The sequence below is a fragment of the Varroa destructor genome, unplaced genomic scaffold (assembly GCF_002443255.2).
Source record: "Varroa destructor unplaced genomic scaffold, Vdes_3.0 BEIS01000003.1, whole genome shotgun sequence".
NCBI classification, from domain to species: domain Eukaryota; kingdom Metazoa; phylum Arthropoda; class Arachnida; order Mesostigmata; family Varroidae; genus Varroa; species Varroa destructor.
In genome coordinates, this window is record NW_019211456.1 from 32,121,828 (window position 1) to 32,144,087 (window position 22,260).

A 22,260-nucleotide genomic window follows, 5' to 3' on the forward strand; every position below is an offset into this window, starting at 1 on the left:
TCCATAGGAATGCGAACTCATGGTGTACAGGAGGCGTACATGATGCGTGTTTGCTACTAAAAGCTCTATATAAAAAGATCTGCTGTAAGGGCAGTATGCGTTGTTTTCGTCTCTCAGTGTAAAACTGCTTCTAATGATAATGATATCGCTTACCTCTGACTGAAACATCTCCCGATTGCTAATCGAGCTTTGGCATATACATAGCGCTTTTAATGGGCACAGATTAGCTTTCTTCCGTAACCATCTTCTTATTCCAGCTTTGTAATAAATCATTAAGCTAGTAGCTATTAAGCACTGAAAATAAGTAACTTTTTCAATTTTGTCCTGTCTTCGAACTCTTGTCAGTCCTGTCTACTATAGGATACTACATTGGCTGTAGAGACTCCGAGGGAGAGTTTCTGAGGGCCCGGGAACTCCAAGGATATTTGACTTTCCTTTTTTTCCTGAGCCTATCTGTCTATCTCTAAAAGAATTCGGCCCCGCCCCTCACTGAAACGATAGGAAAAGCAATGCTACAAATGGCAGCGAAGCGAGGTGAACAGCAGGAGCAAGACTCAGCAGGACCCCGGGGTTTTTCGTTGGAGTTCCTTGTGGCACGATTCTCGCTAGAGTAACTCTCTTTTTCACAGTTTGGACGCAATTCACTGCTCCACCGCTGAGGCACCCACGATCAAACAGGGCTACCGGCAGACAGGCAAGCCACCGTTAGCCAATTCCTGCCATTATCTGCTTTTATTATACATGTTTGGCATCGTCCCGGAACATCATGGAGAAATCTCCTGATATTTTCTCGCACTATTCTGAAGGCAACTTCCAGCAAGTTTTTTTTCGTCCCCATTTTTTTCTTTTTCTGTTTTAGCACTTCGCCCCAACTGTTTCCACTCTGTTCTATAGCAGCAGACAGAGTGAACTTAGCGCTTTAAACGAATTGCCGAAGCTTTTTTTCTGTTAGTCTGCTACTATACGCTGGCGTTTCTGCTAGCGCCGATGAAAAACGAGTTGCTGGTCCTGCAGTTGGGGACGAGAGAAAAGAGGACTAATGAAACGATCGAAGAAACCTATTATTGACAATAACTGGCCATGGACACAGCTGCGCTCCGTCAATGCGCTGGTTTTTTGGGCTGGGTTACATTGCGATGCATAGCTTACTTCTAGTGATGCGAGCCCCGCAATCGAGCGACCAAATGGCTAGGGTCTGGCAACAGCAGCAGCAGCAGCAGCAACATGGAAAGGGATTCTGCGGAAAACAGCTTGTGCTTAAGTAGAGGTATAAACGGACGGGTTTTCGCTCCTCGTAACTGAGAAACTGCCAACCTAACCATTCGATAACGCGGGTTGCCAAAAAATTGTTGGCAGAGCGAACATACATGCAGACAACTCTCAGTCATATATGTTCCGTTAAATAAATGAAAACGGATGAACAGCGTTGAACAACGTCAGACGAATGGGCCATTTCGGCGACAAAGGAAAATTTCAAAAAGATCACGTTTTTTTTTAATAATACTGGTTTTTCTGTAATAGGTGCGCAGCCTTTGAGACATGAATCATGTCGCAACAGGGACGTATCAAGAGGCAGAAGTTACAGGGTAGCTGTGGAATAACTGCTTTATGTATGTATAATTTTCTAATAAAGATTGTATTTTCAATATGTTTCAGAGAGTTTGACCTCTTAAATACAATTGACATCTGATGAACATCAGATAATCCGTGGCCTGACAAAACTTTACACATTCTGATACCTCGTAGCGTTCTAGTCGGCAAATAATTCCGATAGCGGTAAACTTTCCTCCGATAGATACACTATACTTAGTTGATAATAATAATCATTAGTTCAGTAAGCTTTGAGGTCTTTTGTTGCTGAAGGTTTTTGCTGTGAAGGGCGTGCACGACACGACCTGCAGCTTTATTGAAACTTACAGCGAAGTAAATTTGTTCTCCGCATCTCGGTATGCGTGGTCTCCTCTACTGATAGCACTCAAGAAATTTCCCAGAGGGCCGCTACTAAAGCGCGTCTCGGAATACAGTATGTTTCCCATGGTTCGATGACTTTTCTAATGAGAATATGGTGCTGAATCGTTGGAGACTGTGACTTTTAACGACATTCCTAGCGTATTCCCCTTAAATTTGTTAGTGTAATGTAGAAATAACACACGGATTGTCTTCTTTACCCCAAACGTCACTCTGTCGAACCCCATACAGATAGTGCTTACTGGAATCTGGTGTACCGAAATTTACACCGAGTGATTTTGTGTAAGGATAAATTTGTGTATTTGCTACTGGATCAAAATTTCCGAGGTCATCGCACGGACGTGCACAGCGCATCCTGGAATTTGCAGGTATTCTAAATAATACTGTGTTCGAAGATTGACGCGTTACCACCTCAAATCAGGATGGAGTTAGACGACGGAAAGAAAGACGCTGTCACCGATTTGAAGGCAGTCTCTGCGGGCAGATGGTATTTGTAATTGGCTCTATTTACAGTTTGAACACGTGACGCCGAACGAATGCGCGCTATCTGATTTCTCGTTTATCTCTGTTTATCGAAACATCTACTGTTCTCGTTTGTAAGGTCATTACACCTAGTGTTCACATAAACGGGTATTAAGTTGTTAACAATGTATTTTTATAAAATTTGTAAAATTTCGTCCTTCGGCGCCTGTAAAGAGCATGACTCGTTGAGGGTAGGTGTTGAATGATGACGTTAAAAGCCATTTTAAACTTTTAAGTTTTTAACAATATAAGTTAAACTTTGAAAAAGTTAATAATGAGCAATAATAATTGCTGCACTGTAATATGGTCTGAGTTGCAGGTACTGTTTAGATGGTGTCAGATCTACGAAGGTAACTAAAGGTCGACTTACCAATGATGCACAACCCATTGCATAAGCCGAGTTAAACAGATGCGTTTTTCCATGTGAGAACAAACAGTTTAAGAGGTCGATCTACGGTCAGATAATTTGAGATTACCGCTTTGGGGCTTAATGGATTATATTTATTTTACGACAGCCCCTGAGAACAACCTATAACCGTTTGAACATTCCGTGCCCCGAACGATTAAACTTACCTTTAATAGGTATACCAATCATGACATTATTTTCGATTTAACTAGATAACTGTACATTTTATTTGGTCTCTTCGACCACGAAAATGTACGCAGCGTACGTGTGAAGGATGCCATCATTTCTTTTACATCACAAGTACGGGTCAATGAGAATAGTCTGAAAGAGCGGCTACTTGTAGGGAAAACGAGGTAATGAAAGTTCTTATACTCCGATGCAAAGTCCATTTAGATAGACACGTCAAAATTCGCTTAGATAAGTTTTCTAAGCACTGCATGCAGCTGTAGAAAGGCCAAAATGAAAGTGCTTGAACCCTTCAGAAAAAATTGGTCTTAGTACAGTTCCTGTTCTTGGACTATATATACAAACTCATCGAACTAAAACTAAATTGGACACTGTCGCCGATATACGAATACTACCGAATGTTCCATATTACAGTTGTCATTAATAATACTATATGGTTTCTAGATTTATTAGTCTGCACTGTTTAATGCACTCGAAAAAAATAAATGGGTTCACTTGGTATTATCGTATCGTCGTAGCCCAACTAGCCCCCTTTTCGGTATCCTTGGTTGCTTTGTTCCTTTATCGAAAATTAGAATTATATTGTATACCCTATATATGTCACGTGTATATATATATCTATATGAGAGTTGACGAACAATAAATGGTTCACATGGTAACCAAAATGGAAATCACTATTTTGCCTTTATTTTGCCGTGGCAATTTGTCGCGTTATTTTCGGTCGTATATTTCGCGGTAACTTTGCCCTTCATAAGAGGCAAACACGTTATTTTTTTTGGATTGTATCTATTTGTAACTCTAAACCTGTCTGAATGGCTCCGATTTTACTATAAAATGACCCATGGGAAAACGTCAAGTTCAGGGCGCACTGACTCGCAAGAAACCACTGCGACTTGTGTTAGTCTTGCTGGCTCATCGTTTATTATTCATTATCGACTGTGTTTATTCTACACACTATGCATCCGTGATGAACGAAATAAATGTTGGTTCTGTCGCCACCAAAGAAACACGAAACAGGATTTTGTCCTTTTCCTTCAGTATTCCACCGATGTTTATGAAAAACACACGTTAATTTACCCCCACAAACAAATTCGTCTCTAAATACCGACTGGGTCTGCATTTTCATAATAGTCCATTGCACATACAAAATAACAGTGACATTGATTGTGCCAACATAATGGATTCAATGCATTGGAGGACCACTCAGAACGGGTCTACTAAGCCCAAATATGTCATTTTGGAGTGGAAGAATGTACTTGCTTTTAGTCGCTTATCGCCAGGCGATCTTTATTCCGAGTTCCTTCCATGAGAGATGCTTGAAAACACCTCTGTGCGGAGCGTGCGGACTTTATCCATAATTGAAACTACCATCAGCTATCTCTTCTCGATGTAATCCATTTAAAAATTAGGAGCCTGGGAGCTGCATGAACTACGTGAAGATCATAAGCAAATACGCTTCTTATGAATTATCAATATCTTGCCTCACACCGGGCGACACACGTCCACAATAACAAATTTTTATAAAGAATTGAAAGAAACAATGTAATATCTCTACGTCACGATGAGACAGCGAAAGAAATAGGGAGATACGCTTTTTGGAGTTAAGCCAGGCTTTTATTCGAAAAGCTGTGTGAAATGCGTGGCTATGAGGCTTAGAGCGCATCTCATGGCCTTTCATAGTGGTACCTAAAAGAATGGAAAGCTCTAAAACACTCTAGGCCGCCGGTCGGTCAAGTAAAAACTTAATATCCAAAAGGCGTTTAATGGGACCGTGAGGCTTTCCCGCGTTAGAAATCGCTGCGGGAAAATAGATCTACCTATACATACCCCACTTGAGTCGAATAAACGAGCTCATACATGGGGAAAAACTCGGGGGATTAAGTGAAGTTACTTGCCACGGCAGTGCCGAGCCACGTACAGGAAAATTCGCCAAGCCGACGGCGCAGGGCGTATGTAAAAATATTCCATGAAAATTGTGAAAACAAGAAACAAGGTTTATTAAAACCGCCACATATAAGCCTGAGAGGAGGCTTTTCTGCGTATTCGGGATATCTTGCGCAGATTAATGGTCTCCGCTTCTGACCATTGACAAATAAAATCTCTAACGGTACCCTTGAAAATGTGTACATTTCTAGAACATACTGGTTAAATTATCGAACAGTAAACTTGATATGGCAAAACGGGAAAAATAAGTTGCTCGAAAGGTGAAAGAAGATAGTACAAAATAATAGCAAAACGCTGTGCTTTTTTTACTGGCTGAAAAATAGACATTGATTTTTAACTGACCTTATATATACATTTTAGAATGGTACATGAAATGGAAATCTTTGCCTTGTTTTTACAAACTGATAAAAAATTAAAGGGCACTTTTGGCATTGTTAGGGCAGTTGAGTATTTTGGCAGATTACATCCGTAGAACGTCGTAATGTAGTTGAAGTCTGTTTGAATGGCTAGCAAAAATCGGTGATCCTATGAAGCACTGTCATCTAGTATCCTTAGTATCACCAAGTGCATTGTGCTATTGTAGAGCACGATCGTCCGACCTACGTGACTCTTGAAGAAGAACCAAGCCAATTTCGTTAAGCCCCTTCAAACCTCTTTAGCAGTTCACAAATAGGTTTGCTCGTAGATCTAAAAATGTGTTTCCCTCAGGCATACAATCTTTACAATTTAGTCTTTTTCAGAAAAAATCGACTTGATGAAAACAGGGACATGTTTATACACACGACTGCCTTCAATAGATGCAACTTGTATTAAATTCAACAGAAGAAACGTCCTTAGAGGAAACCAAGATAAACCTCACTTATTATGCTTTCATTAGTTCAAATGCGCTACCTTAACCCACGGAAAACCACTTATGCATCGTGGCCAAACGCGACAGGAGAGAAAAATATATAGAGGGTCCCAAATCGAGTTTTCCACTCAGTCGGGTCGTTCCTTGCTAGGTCTTACTTGTTTGTATCGCACGCAACTGCTAACGAAGTCTCTTTTTACGTGCTAATTTTTTAGTAGAAAAACATAAAATATACTATGTGCGATAGCCATTTGCTAAAGCTGAACGAAATAGCAAGGTAATGAAGGTTTCGATTATAATAAAATTTTGAAAAGTGCCTGCACTTCCTAAAATTTTCGTGGTGTGGTAATAACGCCTTCAGAATTTTTGGGTCTTACCACGGAAAGACAGCCCCACTACTTTCCGTTCCACGAACAAGCTTTCAAAGGTAGTAGCTTATCATATACAAATTTATTTGACAATCATAATACCCGTCATAGGAGCAATCCAATAAGTATCATCTACCCTCCACGGTTCGCTGCGTCAAAGGTTCTGGCGTAAGGATTAGGTGGTCTGCTGATTATAATTTTTCTATTCAATCACCCTGGTCGTGTAGTATATGTCGTTGACAGGCTTAAACCGGTCACTTTGGCTTTTTTGGCCCAAGCTAAATAACAATATGGCTATTAATAAAATATTTCTTAGTAGTAGTAGATATTCAAGGTACTAACATTTGCTACTTTATTGCTAAAGTAATAAATCTTATAAAATAAAGACAATTTAGCTCCATCGCCGAGAGCGATCAATAGGGGAAAAAGCACTTATTATCAATCACTAGAAGATGCTCATGCATAGGGCAAATCAACGGGTCTGCTAATTATCGCCGTATCACTTGCAGTTTTGCAAAGAGATGCCTTTGTCAATCAGTCCATCAGAACAATTGCACATATCTGTACATTTCTTCTAGTGACATGTTTTGCGTCGTGCACTTGCGCGAACGCGTGCTTTGTTATCTCGTTTCTGCAGTTACGGCAAAAATTTTACGTCCGTATTACGGTTTGAACGTACAGTTGGCAGGCCTATAAATGCTCGCTGGATCCGTATGCACGTTATTGCATAGTTGATATTTATGACACAGAAGGGCATCTTATAGTAATTACTTCAGTCAACCTTGCATAATCACGGTGCTTTCGCTCATCTCTCTCTCTTACGTCCCAAGCAGGCGTCATAGTAAACAAAGTAATATTATAGCAGGATTGCTTGAACAGAAATTCAGAGGACCTGTACAGCTCTCGGTTGTGGTCCCGCATGGCCTAGACAAAATCAATACGGCCTTGTACTTTTAAATATCTAGGTATAATAGAAGAAGAATTTTGTCGTCATTACTATTATGATGTGGTGTTTTCTGTCGTAATTTCTCATTCGAGCAAAAAATCGTTTAACTTTGTTAACACCTGCCGTAGCAATCCCCACCAGAACTTCTAGTCGGCTCACACCTTCATTCTATTCGCTCTTTCATTTTGTGTCCCCACAATTAACTAGAGATATTGTGACAGCGTATAGAAATGCTCAAAATGTCATAAATGTAGTGTTCAGAAGGGGTTCAGGCAAGTAAACTCACAAACAGAGCAAATAAGATAAAGCAATAGACAGCGAAAAAGGTCACTACGTTTAATGGCCGAAGCCAAGAACGGATAGCTAATTTACTAATTAAATTGGCCGATACGGTCAGCCGTTAACATTTCGTCACTTTTTTTTACTAGACTTAATAACAATGCGAGCTTAATTGAGGAACTGACAAATTTTTCATTGCTCTGCAAAGGGAAACAGTTGAAGTAAAACAAAATCGCGTTGTAATCGCTCTAGACTTCGTGTACTCATCGCTGAACATATACGCCCTGTGAAGTATAGGTAGTTCCTTTTGGTTTTAAGGATATGAGTATCTGTGCAGAAATTGGTTTCGGATACCTAAGCTGGGCTACGACCTGAAAGATTCCAACTTACTTTTTGTGCTAATTTTTTTAAACTTTTGTTTTTACTCAAAACCTGTATAAGGAATTCAGAGTTAAGTAATTTCTGCTTTCAAAGTAACTTAAGCTAACATAAAAAGCTGTGCTGTGTCCTGTCATGTTAAACGTCATTGAATAGTCTGTCAGGACACGGTGTGAAATCGTTTCTGCATTATTGCACGTACATTGTAGACTTTATTTTCCTAAATCTAGTGCTTGTAGAAAAATCTGATTTCTTTATAGATATAAAACAAGAGATATCAACTAACCTTAAGAATTATTTTGGCTTCTAGTCCTTCTTTAGCCTGAATTGGATATGAGGTCCAATTAATGTCACCGCTAAGACAGATATCACTCCTATTTTGTAACCGCGTTTGACTTCGATGGCTCCTTTCGCGCAAAAACATTTAATTTTCGTCCGTTCAAAAAATACATGCATGCTTCATGTATTTATACCCTATGACCTCTGAACTGCATTCAACTGCAAACTGAGCTGCAAACGCAAGCATCTTATAGAGAATTAAACACTTGGTTTAGCTTTTGATAGCGTTTTTAAATAATGGCAAGAAGACAGAAAAATTGCCCTCGCGATGGGAGAGAGGTGGCATTGTTGCGTATTACTCTGGCATCTCAAGTTTGAATCCGCGAGTAGCCAAAAAGCTTTGAAGGTAGGTTGCTCACATCTTAAATAATTATCTGCATCTGAAAGCTTAATGTTAATGCAGGCACTATAGTAAGTAGGTTAAAAAAAAACACAATATAATAAGACTGCGGCCCTAAGATAATTTCAGTTCAATTCGATGTTTGGTACAAACTCGCTCTAGACCCAAGTGCCCGACACTAACTCCGTACGAGACTCAGAATACCTGATCACCTCTAACATTCTACTTTTCTATTAGACAAAAGAATCCTTGCGAACTGTGATGGGGCTAAATGTTGGTGCGTCCTATAGTTTACGAGTGCCACTTGTTCGTTTAACGCTCCCTCCAGTGATTTTCATCCTAAACCTACTCCCGTTACCGATCTCCGCCACGATTTCTCGTTTAGTTTACAACTATAAGAGACATTCTGCTTAAGACAGAGTGTCTTGGGTGATCTAAAAAACTGCGTTAGTCTGTTAACTAGTTTCTGGCTCTCATCTGCTACACAGTAGATCTCGTTCATTTTTGGGTTTGGCCTACACTCGAACAAACACACACACCTCGGGATCAGTAACCAAGCCTCCTCACAAGCTTGCTATTTTGTACCGCTTTTCTTTTCCGAATATGCGCAGGCCCGTCTGCCCTAGTAGGCTGGACGTGTTCTAGTTGCTTTGATACTTCGATGTAAAACTGGCTACGTTTTTTTTTAGCTTTCTCCACCCTAAAACCCCATCTAACTCACCAGATATGTTGCTAACCCCACTCGCCACAGGTTCTTTATTTATGAATCGATTGCGTTCAACCCCGATTGAAACTGAAGTATGGGCTCGTGTGATTGAACTTGTGCCTGTTTGTTTGCGTGTGTGCGTTCATATGTATGTGTGTCATCAAGAAAAGCCGAGACAACAAAAAGAGGTTCGGTTTGAACGCCATAACGTGCTGGTTAGCGACCTGCCTCCGCACAACTGTCTAGCTCCCCCATCTACGAGCGTGTATGCGTTATATATATAAATATATATATATATATATTAGGATTGTGATCCTTTCTAGGGCTAACTGGACAGCTGCTTGACCGCCCGTTGAACATCCGGTGCGACCAGTCACAGGCTACGGTGTACACGACTGCTGTCGGTGACCGCTGCTCGGGAGGGGAAAGGGGTGTGAGATGTCCCCAACGGTTAGGTGCCCCAAGCGCCGGCATCAGCCCCGTTTTTCTGCGGTGAACAAGCTGCTACAGCAGTGAAAACAGCTTGTCTAGCTCACATATACTATGAGTATGATTAACAGGTAGCATAGACAGCAGCTTAGGAAGTGACACCAATGTAGCCGTGACTGCTCGCCCCCTCGAACAGCGACCGGCGTCGATTCACTATTTCGATTTAGTAGTCTGTTGTGTCCGTTTGTGAACGAACACCAGTGACATCGAGGACGAACTGGTGCTCCTCGTCTGTTGATTTTGCAGAAGACCTTAAATAACTCAGGCGCTGCTAGGGCTGCGTCTAATTTTTAGGTTCAATCCAGTGTGTGTGTATGTGAATATTTCATTCAGTATTTCGTGCATCCATCCTTCTTTCGTCGGCTGCCGCTCTCGTGGTTGCTGCCGAGACGAAAGCAGGCAAGTGGGCGAGAGCGAACTTGAGGTGAACTTACGAACGGTTGTCCAAGCGCCTGAACGAAGGCTGTTTCTTTCGTTGGTCGTTTCCTTGTCTTCTTTAAGTTCGCCGCTTTTTTCTGCTCTTTTTCTACTTTACTATGTCGTCTAGCTTCTGACAGCGGAGAAGCATCTCGTATCGACAGCTTAAGTTCGGATCAGATCGAACCGGCTGGCGAAGTGGCGCTGGCATTGTTGTCGTTCACTTAAAGTTGGGGTCGTCCTAGGTTCCTCAATTCCGTCATCGTGCTAAGAAGAAACGGAGCAATAGCGGACCGCTCGAACGGTATAGATCGATGCCTAGCAATCAGGACAAGGCAACGAGACGGCCGCTGGCCCGATAGTTTCTGCTGTTACGGCTTCTGCTGAGCGTCTACCGGTTGACTGGCCATTTGCTCTCCCAAGCAGACGGCGACATCAGTTAGCGAGGACCTGTACCAAAGTACGGCTGTAGCTGTTGTTGCTGATGGAGGCGGCTGGCAGTACGTAGGCAAGCGGTTAGCCGGGAGAGGATCTGAGACTGTGCGCGAGTCGACAGTCGAGCAGCCGAACTAATTCAACCAGAATAGGCGAAAGAATCCGCTTTTTTCTTTTTGGCGCTCTCCCACTCGCAGCCGTGTCTTTCTTCCGCTGCATATTCGGTTTGCCTGATCCGACAGCTCTCACAGATGATAACTCTCATGTGGATCGAGGGACGAAGAAGAACGAACCACTACCATTTCGGTGACAACGGCCCGATCGTTCAGCAAAGTCTAGTAGCACAGTAGCAAGAGAACCCCCAGGAACGAACGAAAAAGAGAGAGTACCAACAGGCGCAGAATCGCTGCAAAAACGGCATCACCAGCGCCAGAAGTTCGAAGCGGTAATAGTAGAAGCTGAAGGCATTAGAGACAGATCCGAGAGTCTCGGTTTGGATCGTGGACAGACTCAAAGCCTAGGGTTTTTTGGGGTTGTTCGTGGCTCAGTCGACCTCCATGGATCTGTCGCTATCTGGTCAAATCGAGAAATATTCGACTCAATAACGCCTTTTCCCCGTAGTGATTGGCGCACTACTACTAGCTGGATCGAGCCCGAAGCGTCGTAAGAGCAAGTCGTGTTCGAACAACGGCAGTAGCTTCAAGCAGCATTAGCTCCGGTAGTCATCGTTCTGCTACTTGCCGCCATTGCGGCACTTAATCGGACGAACCGACCAACGACCATAGCCGTCGAATGAGCCTGCGGCGGAGCCTGGGTGAGTGGGGCCAGTTGTGATGCTAGCATTATAGTAGACTGCTTGTGATAGCGGTCGTTTTCGATACTTGTCGTTATCGGCGCAGGAGATGTCCGAATCAAGAAATAACGTCGCTGTTTGTCAGTAGCAATGACGATGTGAGTGTTGCACACTTGACTGTATAAACGCGGCGGCAGTGTCAGTCGTTCCATGGTGATGTCCGGCTGGATTGACGCATGATTGTGCTATAATCATTGTGTAGTTCGGGTGTTTAGTTTATGCTTGTTGATGGCAGTCAGAGGATCAAGTGCATTTACTCTTGGATAATACGTGCGAGGAATAACCAACAGAGACGAAAGGTGGATACTTTCCTTCAAACAGGTCTTCATCAAAATAACATAACGATGTATGGATGTGAATTTGTGCGAAACAAGGCATATGTGAGAAGATTACTGTTTAGCAGAAGGTCTACGACGAATTGTAGCTAGGAAAATGCCGCTAAGATCAGCTACTTCGAAAAGTATTATACCGCAACGAAAACACTCTCAGCGCTTCATAGCTAACGCGATCTATATGCCAACTGTTTATGACCAGAGAATTTGCACGTCGGTTCACTGCATCGGAAATCGTGTACTAATCAATTACTAAGCTATAGTAATGCCGTTTTACGTGGACTAGCACGTCTGTCGGCCGCAGATTCCAGCGAGCGTTTGTAGCTTCCCACATCGGTAAATCCCCACCAACGATTGAGGCGCCAGATGCACATCCATAATAACATTAGCCCGGTGACCGTTCTACTAAACTTTAACAGATAATCCATACACAAGAATACGTAGATCGGCACAGCAGCGAGTTTGCTAGCTTCATTCATGTGGTTTTTTTTCATCTAGTTAAATCCTCGGCGTGTCAATCTGGTCGTGCTCATTCTCGTATCTCTAGCCGCGGCCAGGATGTACAGGCGCGGTCCCTCGCTGCCTCTGGTGAGCGTCCACCCGTTGCGGCCCCATCAGGAAAACCCAATACTCGCCCTGGACAGCCCGTTAATACCGCAGTTGGCGAACAGCCATTCGCTGGCCAGGGTTCACCGCAACCCGGCGACGTACTTGCGTTCTCTACCACCCACGCAAAATACTCCATCAGCAAACACGCTGAATGGCATTGGCCTTCCGTACCAAGGTGCGGCTGCCATCCTGCAAGGCACTCACCACCAACAGAATTTTACGCACAACCTGTTGGGTCATCAGGGCGGCGCTGGAGCTACCCGAGCCCATGCGGCCCCGCTGCCTAGAGTATCACCGGCAGCGGCCGCTCCTCTGCATTCTACAACCACAACAACTTCGAGTGGCCAGGATGAACAAAACAATAACAATAAAGGCAACAATAACAACAACAACAACAACAACAACAACAACGATAGCTGCAAGCTTCTGCTTGAACCGGTAGGTGGCTTAGCGCATTTCAGTAAAAAACCCAAAAACGATTGTCTAACTCAGATATTGGAAAATCGTCTTAACGCTGTCATAATAATAATTAATATTGAGAATGAGTGATTATCGCCATTTGACCTATATACCGACTAATTTCAGCGTAACAGTTTCCTTTTAATAACTATGAACCTTTTAACCACCACTACCGTACACATGACTCACATAAGGTTATCTCGTGCAAATTTTCCTATAGACTGCTGCAGGTAGCCCACCTCATTATTTTATACAATGCAAAATCCCGCTACAGTTTCCATGGTCTCTCAATGCGATACGACAGTTCAGGCAAATGTTTTACTTTTAATCACTTCGTGACCTTGTAAGAATTTTTCTATTCCTTTGTATTAGTTATTCCCTAGTTTTGGTACACTTACTTATCTCGTCACGCAGTACTTCTAGACCCGTAATAGTTCTTTTTCCAAACACGTTATCGCTTTCATATCAGAAATTGTTATATCTTAAATGTGTAAATTGATTTCAGCTCTTTTGAATTGAATCCTCAAGTTATATTTTGTAGAAGAATGCTACGACCTGAATTGTTGAAGTAATTACCGCTGTGACCCATCGTGTATTGCTCTTCAGTAGGTAGTTGACGCATCTACGTGTGGCATTAAAATGCTAACCTTGAGTCTACATAATCCGAGACCAATTGTCTCTTTGAGACCCGCTTTCCCGCTAACATTTTATATCAATTTGAATGGATGCTAATCTGAAAGAGTCAAGCTTGGTGAAGAAGCCCGTGAGAGAGCACTTTCGTTTACTTCCGGTTACATTACAATTTGTCGCATTCCCAAGCTGGGTGGAAAGTACCGTTACCACAAATCAGAATTGCTTTGCCACTGTCTTCATCAGTGGGAAGACTTTTTTGCTTCCGTTAAGCGGTAATATGCTATGCTAAGCGCTTGATGAATTGTAAAGTTTCAAAGTAGAGCACACCTTTCATCTACCACCAGGAACATGAAAAGCCTTTTTCATGAGTATCCTGTTGCTCGCATACAAGATGTAGGCCTCGGCGTTTTGTGCCTGAGATTGAACCTGAGATCCACTCCTTGTGGGCCGCAACAGTGACGCGTAAGCGTATTATGTCTATTTATTCATCTCCTGGAAAACCTACTCTCCTGAAGCTTCCATGATGATACAGCCAGAATAAGTAAAAGCTACTTATTGAATTGAATTAAAGAGAATCTGCATGTTTCTATTGAGTTGAAGCTGAGTTGTCCTTGTGCTTGAATGTCTGAAGTTCTTCTATTTGTAAAATCTAGCGAGGTTCAGGTTGTCGATAATTGTTTCAAAGAAGAAGCCTTTTTCACGCAATTAAATCAAGCATTCCTTAGCAATTGCAACGCATACTAAATTGTTATCCAGATACATTTGGCTGGATAATATCAATTTGCGTTTGAAAGGTACAGTGCTTTGAGTGACGCCTTTAGGCACGTAATTTAAACTATAACCTTTTACGACCTGATAAGAACAATGGATAGCACAGATACAACTAGGACGATGCCAGAGCAAGGATTCAGTCAAATTTAGCTAAACATTTGTTAATTTCAAATGTTTCCCAGTTCGTGTACATGTACGTGAATAGAAAAAAAAATATTTCAGCATGTACACAGATATAAGGAAACAAGAACATGGCCGAAAATGAGTTCCGATAGTCTAATACACCGTACAATGTGAGTGGGTGAACGTCTTTCATCACGGTCGCCAACTGAAGCTTCCCTTCTGAAGCTTGATTAGTTCTTCAGAGAATAATCATCGTCCTGCATATGCGAGCTTTTTATGCCACGTTAACAATATCCTTGTCTTAGTACAGAGTAAATATTTTTATTGATATACAGATCAGAGGCACGATATTGTGTGGGTCACTGTGTTAATGCTCGCCTGACGTTACCGTTAGAATGACGCTAACCGCTGTATACAATTTATTGTAAAAGTTCAGTGTTATTTTATTATTCGTTGATGTAATGCGAAAAGGACAGGTGCATCCCAGGATAGCAGGCACTTATCACGCATCCTACTGTTTCTTGGAACTAGCAATACCAGCTTCTGCCAATAGCCCGAACTCCCCAATTTTTATTAGATCTGCAAACGTAGGGTTCCACATAGCTAACTAGGTCGCAATAGGCCAGAAGGTAGAAGAGTACCGAACACTGTCACGCTGTTAGTTATAACCGTGTCAAAAGAATGCTCGTATGCTTTAATTGAGACCAACCGTAGGAGCAGCGATGAGAACCCTCAACGCTTTAAAAATATTCGCATCAGCAATAAGACACCATGCGACACCCAATCATTAGAATGCTAATGCCATTCACAAGTGGGACTCAAACGATGTTGTGCAAGTTTTTTTTTCGCACGTACATACGCAAAACATACACATTTCCCTTTCGTGTATGTATATTAGAGTGAGAACGGACTGGTATTGGCACAAAGGCAACTTATTAACCCTAAACCTCCCTATACGGCAACAGCTACGGAAATACCTGAAAGCAAATAAACTGTTTGTACGTATCTCTTGTAACACTTGGCAGCGCTCCCCACGTCTGTGTTTCAGCGTATAGTCTAGGACTGTTCGCGTTCTGAGTTAGTTCTTTTTTGAAAGGTTCTTCGATGTGCTTAAACCAAGTCCTTCTCCATGATTGCTGAGACTACACCCACTGACATTGAAATGTATGCGTCTCGGCGTTCTCTGGAACCGATCGCCTTTGCAATTAAGGATACTCTTGAATGGGGGTAAACGTTGGAATACACGCCTTAGTTTCTAGACTTCCCAGAGTGGCAGAACATGAGCACGGACGGCTTCAGCCTAACAGTACAAAATCCGGAACAGCATTGTATTGTCTTCAGGAGCCCATTAGCGGGTACTCACCATGTAACATCGGTTCCAGCGTCGAGTCTGACGGTTTAGACGGGGGTCCGGCCGTTGCATTGTCCAGACGCCGACTGAACAAGAATAGGATATTTTTTTTGCCGCGTATCAAAGCTGCCTGTTTCCAAGGCTTCGACGTTTAGCTCCGAAACGGCCCTGCAAATCGCAAGGGACACAGAAGCTCGAACTACTGCGCACGTTGTCTGAGCCTACCGACAGTTCGGGTTCAAGTAGACATCGGTGCAGGCGATAGTCGTGTGCAAGCTTCGCAAGAGCCATGAAGTAAGCCGACGGCATTACAGCAGAATAGTTTATGAAGCCGCGACCCAAAAACACGAATTATTCACATCTTCAAAAAACGTTTTCAACTCGAATGTTAAGTCGACGTGCTCCTGGATGAACGTGTACAGATTTTCATCATCTCCTCGAATTCGCGCATAAATTCTTCCCACATCTAAGCAATCCCGAACAGACGCTTATGCGACTAACCGTAGATACCTGCTGCTGTCTCGAAGGTCCTGATCCACAGCTTAGGTCTCAAGTAGTCAAGAATAGACAGCTTTGCCAATAACGCAACTCCGTCCACACACGTGTCGAACGTTTCAACACAGACCATAGCCTTGCAACTTTGCCTACCACTTCGTCCGTCTTTAATTGGATTATGCGCTTGGCAATTTGGCTTCGCTTCTTTCTAGCTGCCAGCAGTTGTAGAGACAACGCACTGGTACCGGCCCGCATACGATTTATTTGCTCTACAATTTGTCCTCACGTAGCAGTAGCGAAAGACATTTTTGCTACGCGCCGTAATAATATTCTCTGATACTGATTAGCTGTTGTGGTGCCAAGGTTGGGCTGATTAAGCCGTTGTAAAATGCTTCCTTAAGTGATTGCCCATTGACCTCTGTCGCTGCTCAGATCGTTGTTGCCACCAGTTCGGGTGCTCAGTTCCGATGTCGGTCAATAACAAGATGAGAGGTCTGACCCTGGAGCCACCCCGAGTAACTATAGTTCCGAAACGCCACGACGGCCAGGCTGTCCAGAGACAGCCGAGATCGGCACCGTAACCGAATCCTAATCTAACCAAAACAGCTCAGACGGATACATCAGCCAGCATGTACCCGGGTTCCTGCAACTGGCGTCTGCTACAACCCGTAGGGAGCGCGTCGGGTGCATGTGTGTTGGTACGTTTGCGAAAGGTGAGAAAATATGACAACTTGAACTCAAGCATGGCCAATACCGTTGCAGTTCCGTAACTATATGTAATTGTACAATGGCACTAGTAGCTGGTTGCCATTAACAACATCAGGCGCTGCTCCATACAGCGGCTCTTAATCGACGAAGGTTCAGAGGGCTACACGTGAACGACCGGGCAGAGCCCAGCTTTTTGTCCACCTACAAAACACACAAAGCGAAGACTGTCAGGACCGAGTGGACCTCTGTATGCTCGGCCTGTTAGTCGACGACTGTATTTATAGCGGTAATGACAATTTGCGCCAATCAGGCTTGTTACTGGTTAGTAGTAAGAAAACAGAGCTAACAAGGTTATAGACATTAGCATCAGTTTCTTTCTCTCTCTCTCTCTCTTTCTGATTATGCCCCGTAAAAGTTCTCAGCTTAGTTATGGAACTCATATGTAGTTTTAGGTTACGATTTCATAAATGGTACATAGTAAAGATGTAGTTTTGTCTACTATATAGAAAGTGTAGGATAATAACAAGAGGGTCGCAGCTGAGCGGAGTGAACGAGGCTCTACGATACTGTTCAAATAGGTCTTGTATAAAGTATATATACTTATATGAAATAAGGAACCGGATATAACTTTTGAGTACTTTATGTCCATTGCTGAAGTTAACAAACGCGACGTCGCGTTGGCCCTCAATCTTATAGTGCTACCTATTTTTCGTCCCTAGCCCGTGCAGGAGGCCGAATAGCTAAATTACTGATCTATCACCTATTCGCGGTTAAGTATAGTAGCAACAGCCAGAAATATGAGAGAATATTTTCGTTGTGCCGTACTCAGACTATTCATCTACTATTACAATATAGCTCTGCCAGAGACCGTAACTGTGAGAAAAAGCATCATGCGTCCCTGCTTTGGTTGATTGTAAATAAATCACAAACACACATGCAGCAAAGAAAACGAGAAACACATATTTTTACTGTTGTTCGTAAAAAAAAACAGTGTCTAAGCTTGCACAAATGCTAGATATCCATAAATACCTAGAAACGTATGTATGTTCCCATAAATAACGCGGGGTGACATACGTTCATGCTGTGCGTTGCGTTCGGTTTCGTGGTTTTTCAGTACATGCAGTGAATATATTAGTAAATAGTGAACGTTACCCAGCTTCGGTCCAATGTGCTCCAGCCAAGCTCATGTGCGATATGTATAATATTAGATTTAAAGACGTCAGCCCGCCAACGTGTGTTTATACGGCTCTCATGTATCGTATAAACAATGTTCAACATGTGCGACTCGCCATAGAATCCGGCCTGATCGCTTGTGCGAGGCGCAGTTTTCTCGAAAGGGAAGTAGGTGTTCTTTCTATTCACATATTATTTCTACGCTTATTATTATAGCTGCTATTTGGAAATATATATCTAGATATGTTTACTAGATATTCCGCTTATTATCAGGTACCATAACCAATAATATTAAACTAATATTATTTTATAATAAAGTTTATTTGCATACGTCACGTGTAGCTCACGGTCCACTTACGACTAAAGAAGATTATCATCAATGTTACTAATGGTAGTTATATATGAATCACTTCTCTGAGTATAATTAGATCATCGTAGGATTTAGGCTGCTCCTGGCTGAGTTAATTTACAGTACAATGATATAGCCGCTACGTACATTTTGGCTTCGCTGACCGATCTATAGTGATTTGGCCTCTCTTATTGGCTTCCAAACACGTTGCACCTATTGAATTTGTAGGGAGTGGAGGATCAACGTGGTCTAACTTCGTGTGTCGCATATTTGCCCAGGTATTATTACGCATACACCCCTTTATCGTGATCTCGTCAAAGAGAAGCGTCGTTCGACATCGCGAAGCCGGTCGATTTCTAAGCGTTGTGTCTTCTCGTGCACCGGCGCGTTCATAGACAGCAATGGGAAACCGCCTGACAGATAAGGGCCCATCCATGCACATCTACACACGGATAGTTCACATTTATAGGCACATTTTCGATTTCATAGCGTCTCCTCATCTAACACTTGCACACTAGCCTTGTGAGATAATTATCTCGCTGTCTGTCTGACCATTGAACGAACTGACCCAAGGGTCCCTTGAAAGGGCGTGTTTGTGTTATTGTATTTTTCAGACACACGATTTCTATGCGTTTCATTCGGTAAACGATAGTTCAATCACACGCCTTTGCAGTCGGGCGCCGTCAAGATGTGCACAGAATTTACATATATTGTTTCAATTTCCGAGGGATGTTAAAAGCAATACCGATAGATTTATACACGGCACGGGGAGCTGAATGCGAGACGAAGCCCCAGTAAGATTAGAACCGTTTTTGCTGTTCGGCCTAAGTTGTTGCCAGTTCAAAAGACAGATCGTGCGGTCTTCAGAAAAAATTTCGATCTAAGCGATTTGTCAAAATTGTCCAGAAACTATTTTTATTCATGTGGATCTTTTAGATATAAATTTAGGGCTGTTTTGAAGAGCAGAATACAAATTGCTAATTGAATGGTTCAGATAAACTCTAATCGTTAGTCTTTTCTTGCGTCTTTTGTACTTATAGACCGTTTCTGGGAGCGTTGGCCTGCTGTCAACCCAAAATTTCTCTACGGTGACTTTTTTTTTATATCTAACGCTTTTGAGCAACGTGTACACGGATTTACACCTACCAATATTGCGTTGACGTAGGGTGAATATTGAAGGGTCATTTACTGTTTAAAAAAACAGTAGTACTTTGAAGGTAACTAGTGAATGGTTACTGAACATGGATTGGCAGCGGATATTTCATTCAGATATTTGTTTAGACACTATTTTAAAAATAAATTATAGGAAAGAGTCCGGACCTATATTTCTTATCCTGTAGCGGGCCTCAAGCGTTTTCCCCTAATAAAAGAGTGTATGTTGGGCAGCTTATCTGCGCATCTATCTAGAAACATCGCAGACACCCTTGATTCGCGTGCCTTCCTTCGGTCTGCTCTTGTGGTTGACATACGCGAGCTGAATGAACTGTAGTTGATCTCCTGCACTTTACTCTATTTTTCACACCCTCAGCTATACGAAGGCAGGAGAACGGCCATAGGGAAAGAACACGCAAACTGTGTTTAACTCAGACATATATGGAGGAAACTTATCGCCCATGGATGATCAGTCCTGATCAAGTTGAACGTTCACGGCTAGACGTTAAACAACACAGACGTTAAATTGAGAGACGAGTTCACACAGCAGCCGATAAGACCGGTTTCAGTTATAGAACTCAATCAACGAGGTTATGCTGGCTTCGTCGTTGAAAGATCATCACCATTTAAAATACGGTAGCAAAAATACAAAAGGACAATGCGAGAACGTTTGAGATAAACCGTGCCAACAGTTCAGAGCGCACAGTGTTTATACAGAGCTTAATGTCAGCAACTGATAATATTACACAAATATACCTTAATCAAAATCATCCTCTAGGTACAACTCGTCTGTTTCTGATACGGTCGTCGCTAGTTCAAATGTCGACGTTGGCAAATGGTTACCGTGCCGATCCATAGCTCTGTTAGATCCCAGCCTGAAAAAACTTGTCCAAATTAACGCCTAATAACTTAAGCGCCGAACGTAAAAAGCTATGTATACCTATAAGCACAAACGGCATTGCGGGACTTTGTTTCCGAGCTGGTACGTTGGCATGAAACTATGAAAGTAACTAATTAGATGTAAACAGATATGTATTCTGACCATCTGTAATCGGGAACGTAATTATGGAGGTTATAAGGGGGCACGTCTCAAATCTGTCGATTTTTTGGACTATAATATCGATCCTAAAAAAGTGGGGTAAACATACTCAAGGCTAACATAGAAATTAATGAACTCTGAAACGGGTCTAGGACAAAAATATCATTAGAAGAATACGAATAAAGGTGGACTAGTGCAATTGTTTATTCAATGCAGGTTATTAAATAAAAAAATGTCGATACTGTCTTTAAATTCAAATTATACGTTTCGGATCGATCACGCTTTGACCGATGTGATTTCAACAAAAAAAGTAATTGATATTTCTCGACATTTTTCTCAAAATAGTTTTGCAAAAAGAATGCCAAATGATAACAACCTACTACCGTGGCGTTTATTTTAAGATATTGCGACACCATAAAATTATAGCAGTAAAAGGGCTGTTAACCAGTCATCGGTAGGAGCCCAAAAGGGCACTTGAAACTTCTGCGCTAATACGCGAATTTCTGCTTTGACTAATAACGGTGTTGTGGTTGATTGCGCAATATAAATATCATGAACATCTATGAATATTTATATAGAAACAATTATAAGGTCAAGACAGGTGGATGCTTATGGAATCCAGATGATCTTTTCTTCTTTTCCAGCCTAACTTTGAAGCAGGGCTCTGCTCGTAGCGAACGGCCCCTATTCCTCGTTATAGCATCCGATGAATATGTAAAAGTATTATCATCTCAATGATAATGATAAAATTGACGGCGGGTAGTTAAACAAGGCTCTCCTCCGAAGACGTACTCTCATACATTTTACTTACAGTTCAAGTAGAGAGAATGAAATAGTTAGGGAAGAAAGGAACATGGAACCTAAGATGTCTCCGTATTTTGTCTAATTAGAAGAAAAACGTTTATCTCACAACGGAATACTTTTAATCGAAGCACATTGAAGTATTTGTTTGATAGCTAAACCTCGATGACCGAACCTGTAAATGATGGCCTGCAGAAACGTATAAGAGCACTAGACAGACCTGGCCAGAAAGAACGAACCGACATTTCAAACAGATAACATAACAATTTAACGAATCGTTTAGCTTTGCATCTGTGATCGTTCGCGTGATGTTATTGCTTCTGACTTTTGAGCTTTCTCTGACCCCTGGGGTTGTTATTGCTTCTGGAAATAATACGGCACTACGTACTAATACAAGGGATGAAAGAAATATATATCTTTTTACAAGTTGTTTTCTGTACTAAACATTATATTAACAGTCATTGTTTCCTTCTATGTTATGCTTTTTATGCCGTTATGGCATCTACACGCATGGACAACAAAAATCTCTTATTAACCGCAACCGTTCATCCATACCATCATCTTTTGCTGAAACAGGGCGGCCATGTTTATGTTTAGGAAGGCAGCTGAAAGAAACGGCAGAAAATATAAGCGCATATAGCCATACCCTATGTAGTTGCTATTAGGAACCGTCATACGAGACCCACGAGACACCTTCTCGTGAGAAATAGAAAGTTCTTTTTTGTTTTTCTAATTAAACTATGGCTCCACATTTTACGACACAATGTAAGTTATGAAGGGCTGTCTAATTTTAGGGCTCGAATACATTTGGCGACCTGACTATTGATATATTTCAGCTG

General features: G+C 42.1%; 1 protein-coding gene across 3 annotated transcripts in view; it reads left to right on the plus strand.

Annotated features, from left to right (window-relative positions):
* The window catches only part of S6kII (Ribosomal protein S6 kinase II), a 156,362-nt gene that overhangs the window by 16,216 nt on the left and 117,886 nt on the right, over positions 1-22,260 (plus strand). Inside the window, exon 1 of one of the 3 annotated variants that reach the window (XM_086985812.1) lies at positions 12,302-12,805. The exons of the other annotated variants lie outside the window; for them this stretch is intronic. Coding sequence (XP_086841938.1) covers positions 12,317-12,805 — 489 coding nt within the window. The 5' untranslated portion in view covers positions 12,302-12,316. Of the gene's footprint in view, positions 1-12,301; positions 12,806-22,260 lie in introns of those variants that run through there. 3 annotated transcript variants of the gene reach the window in all.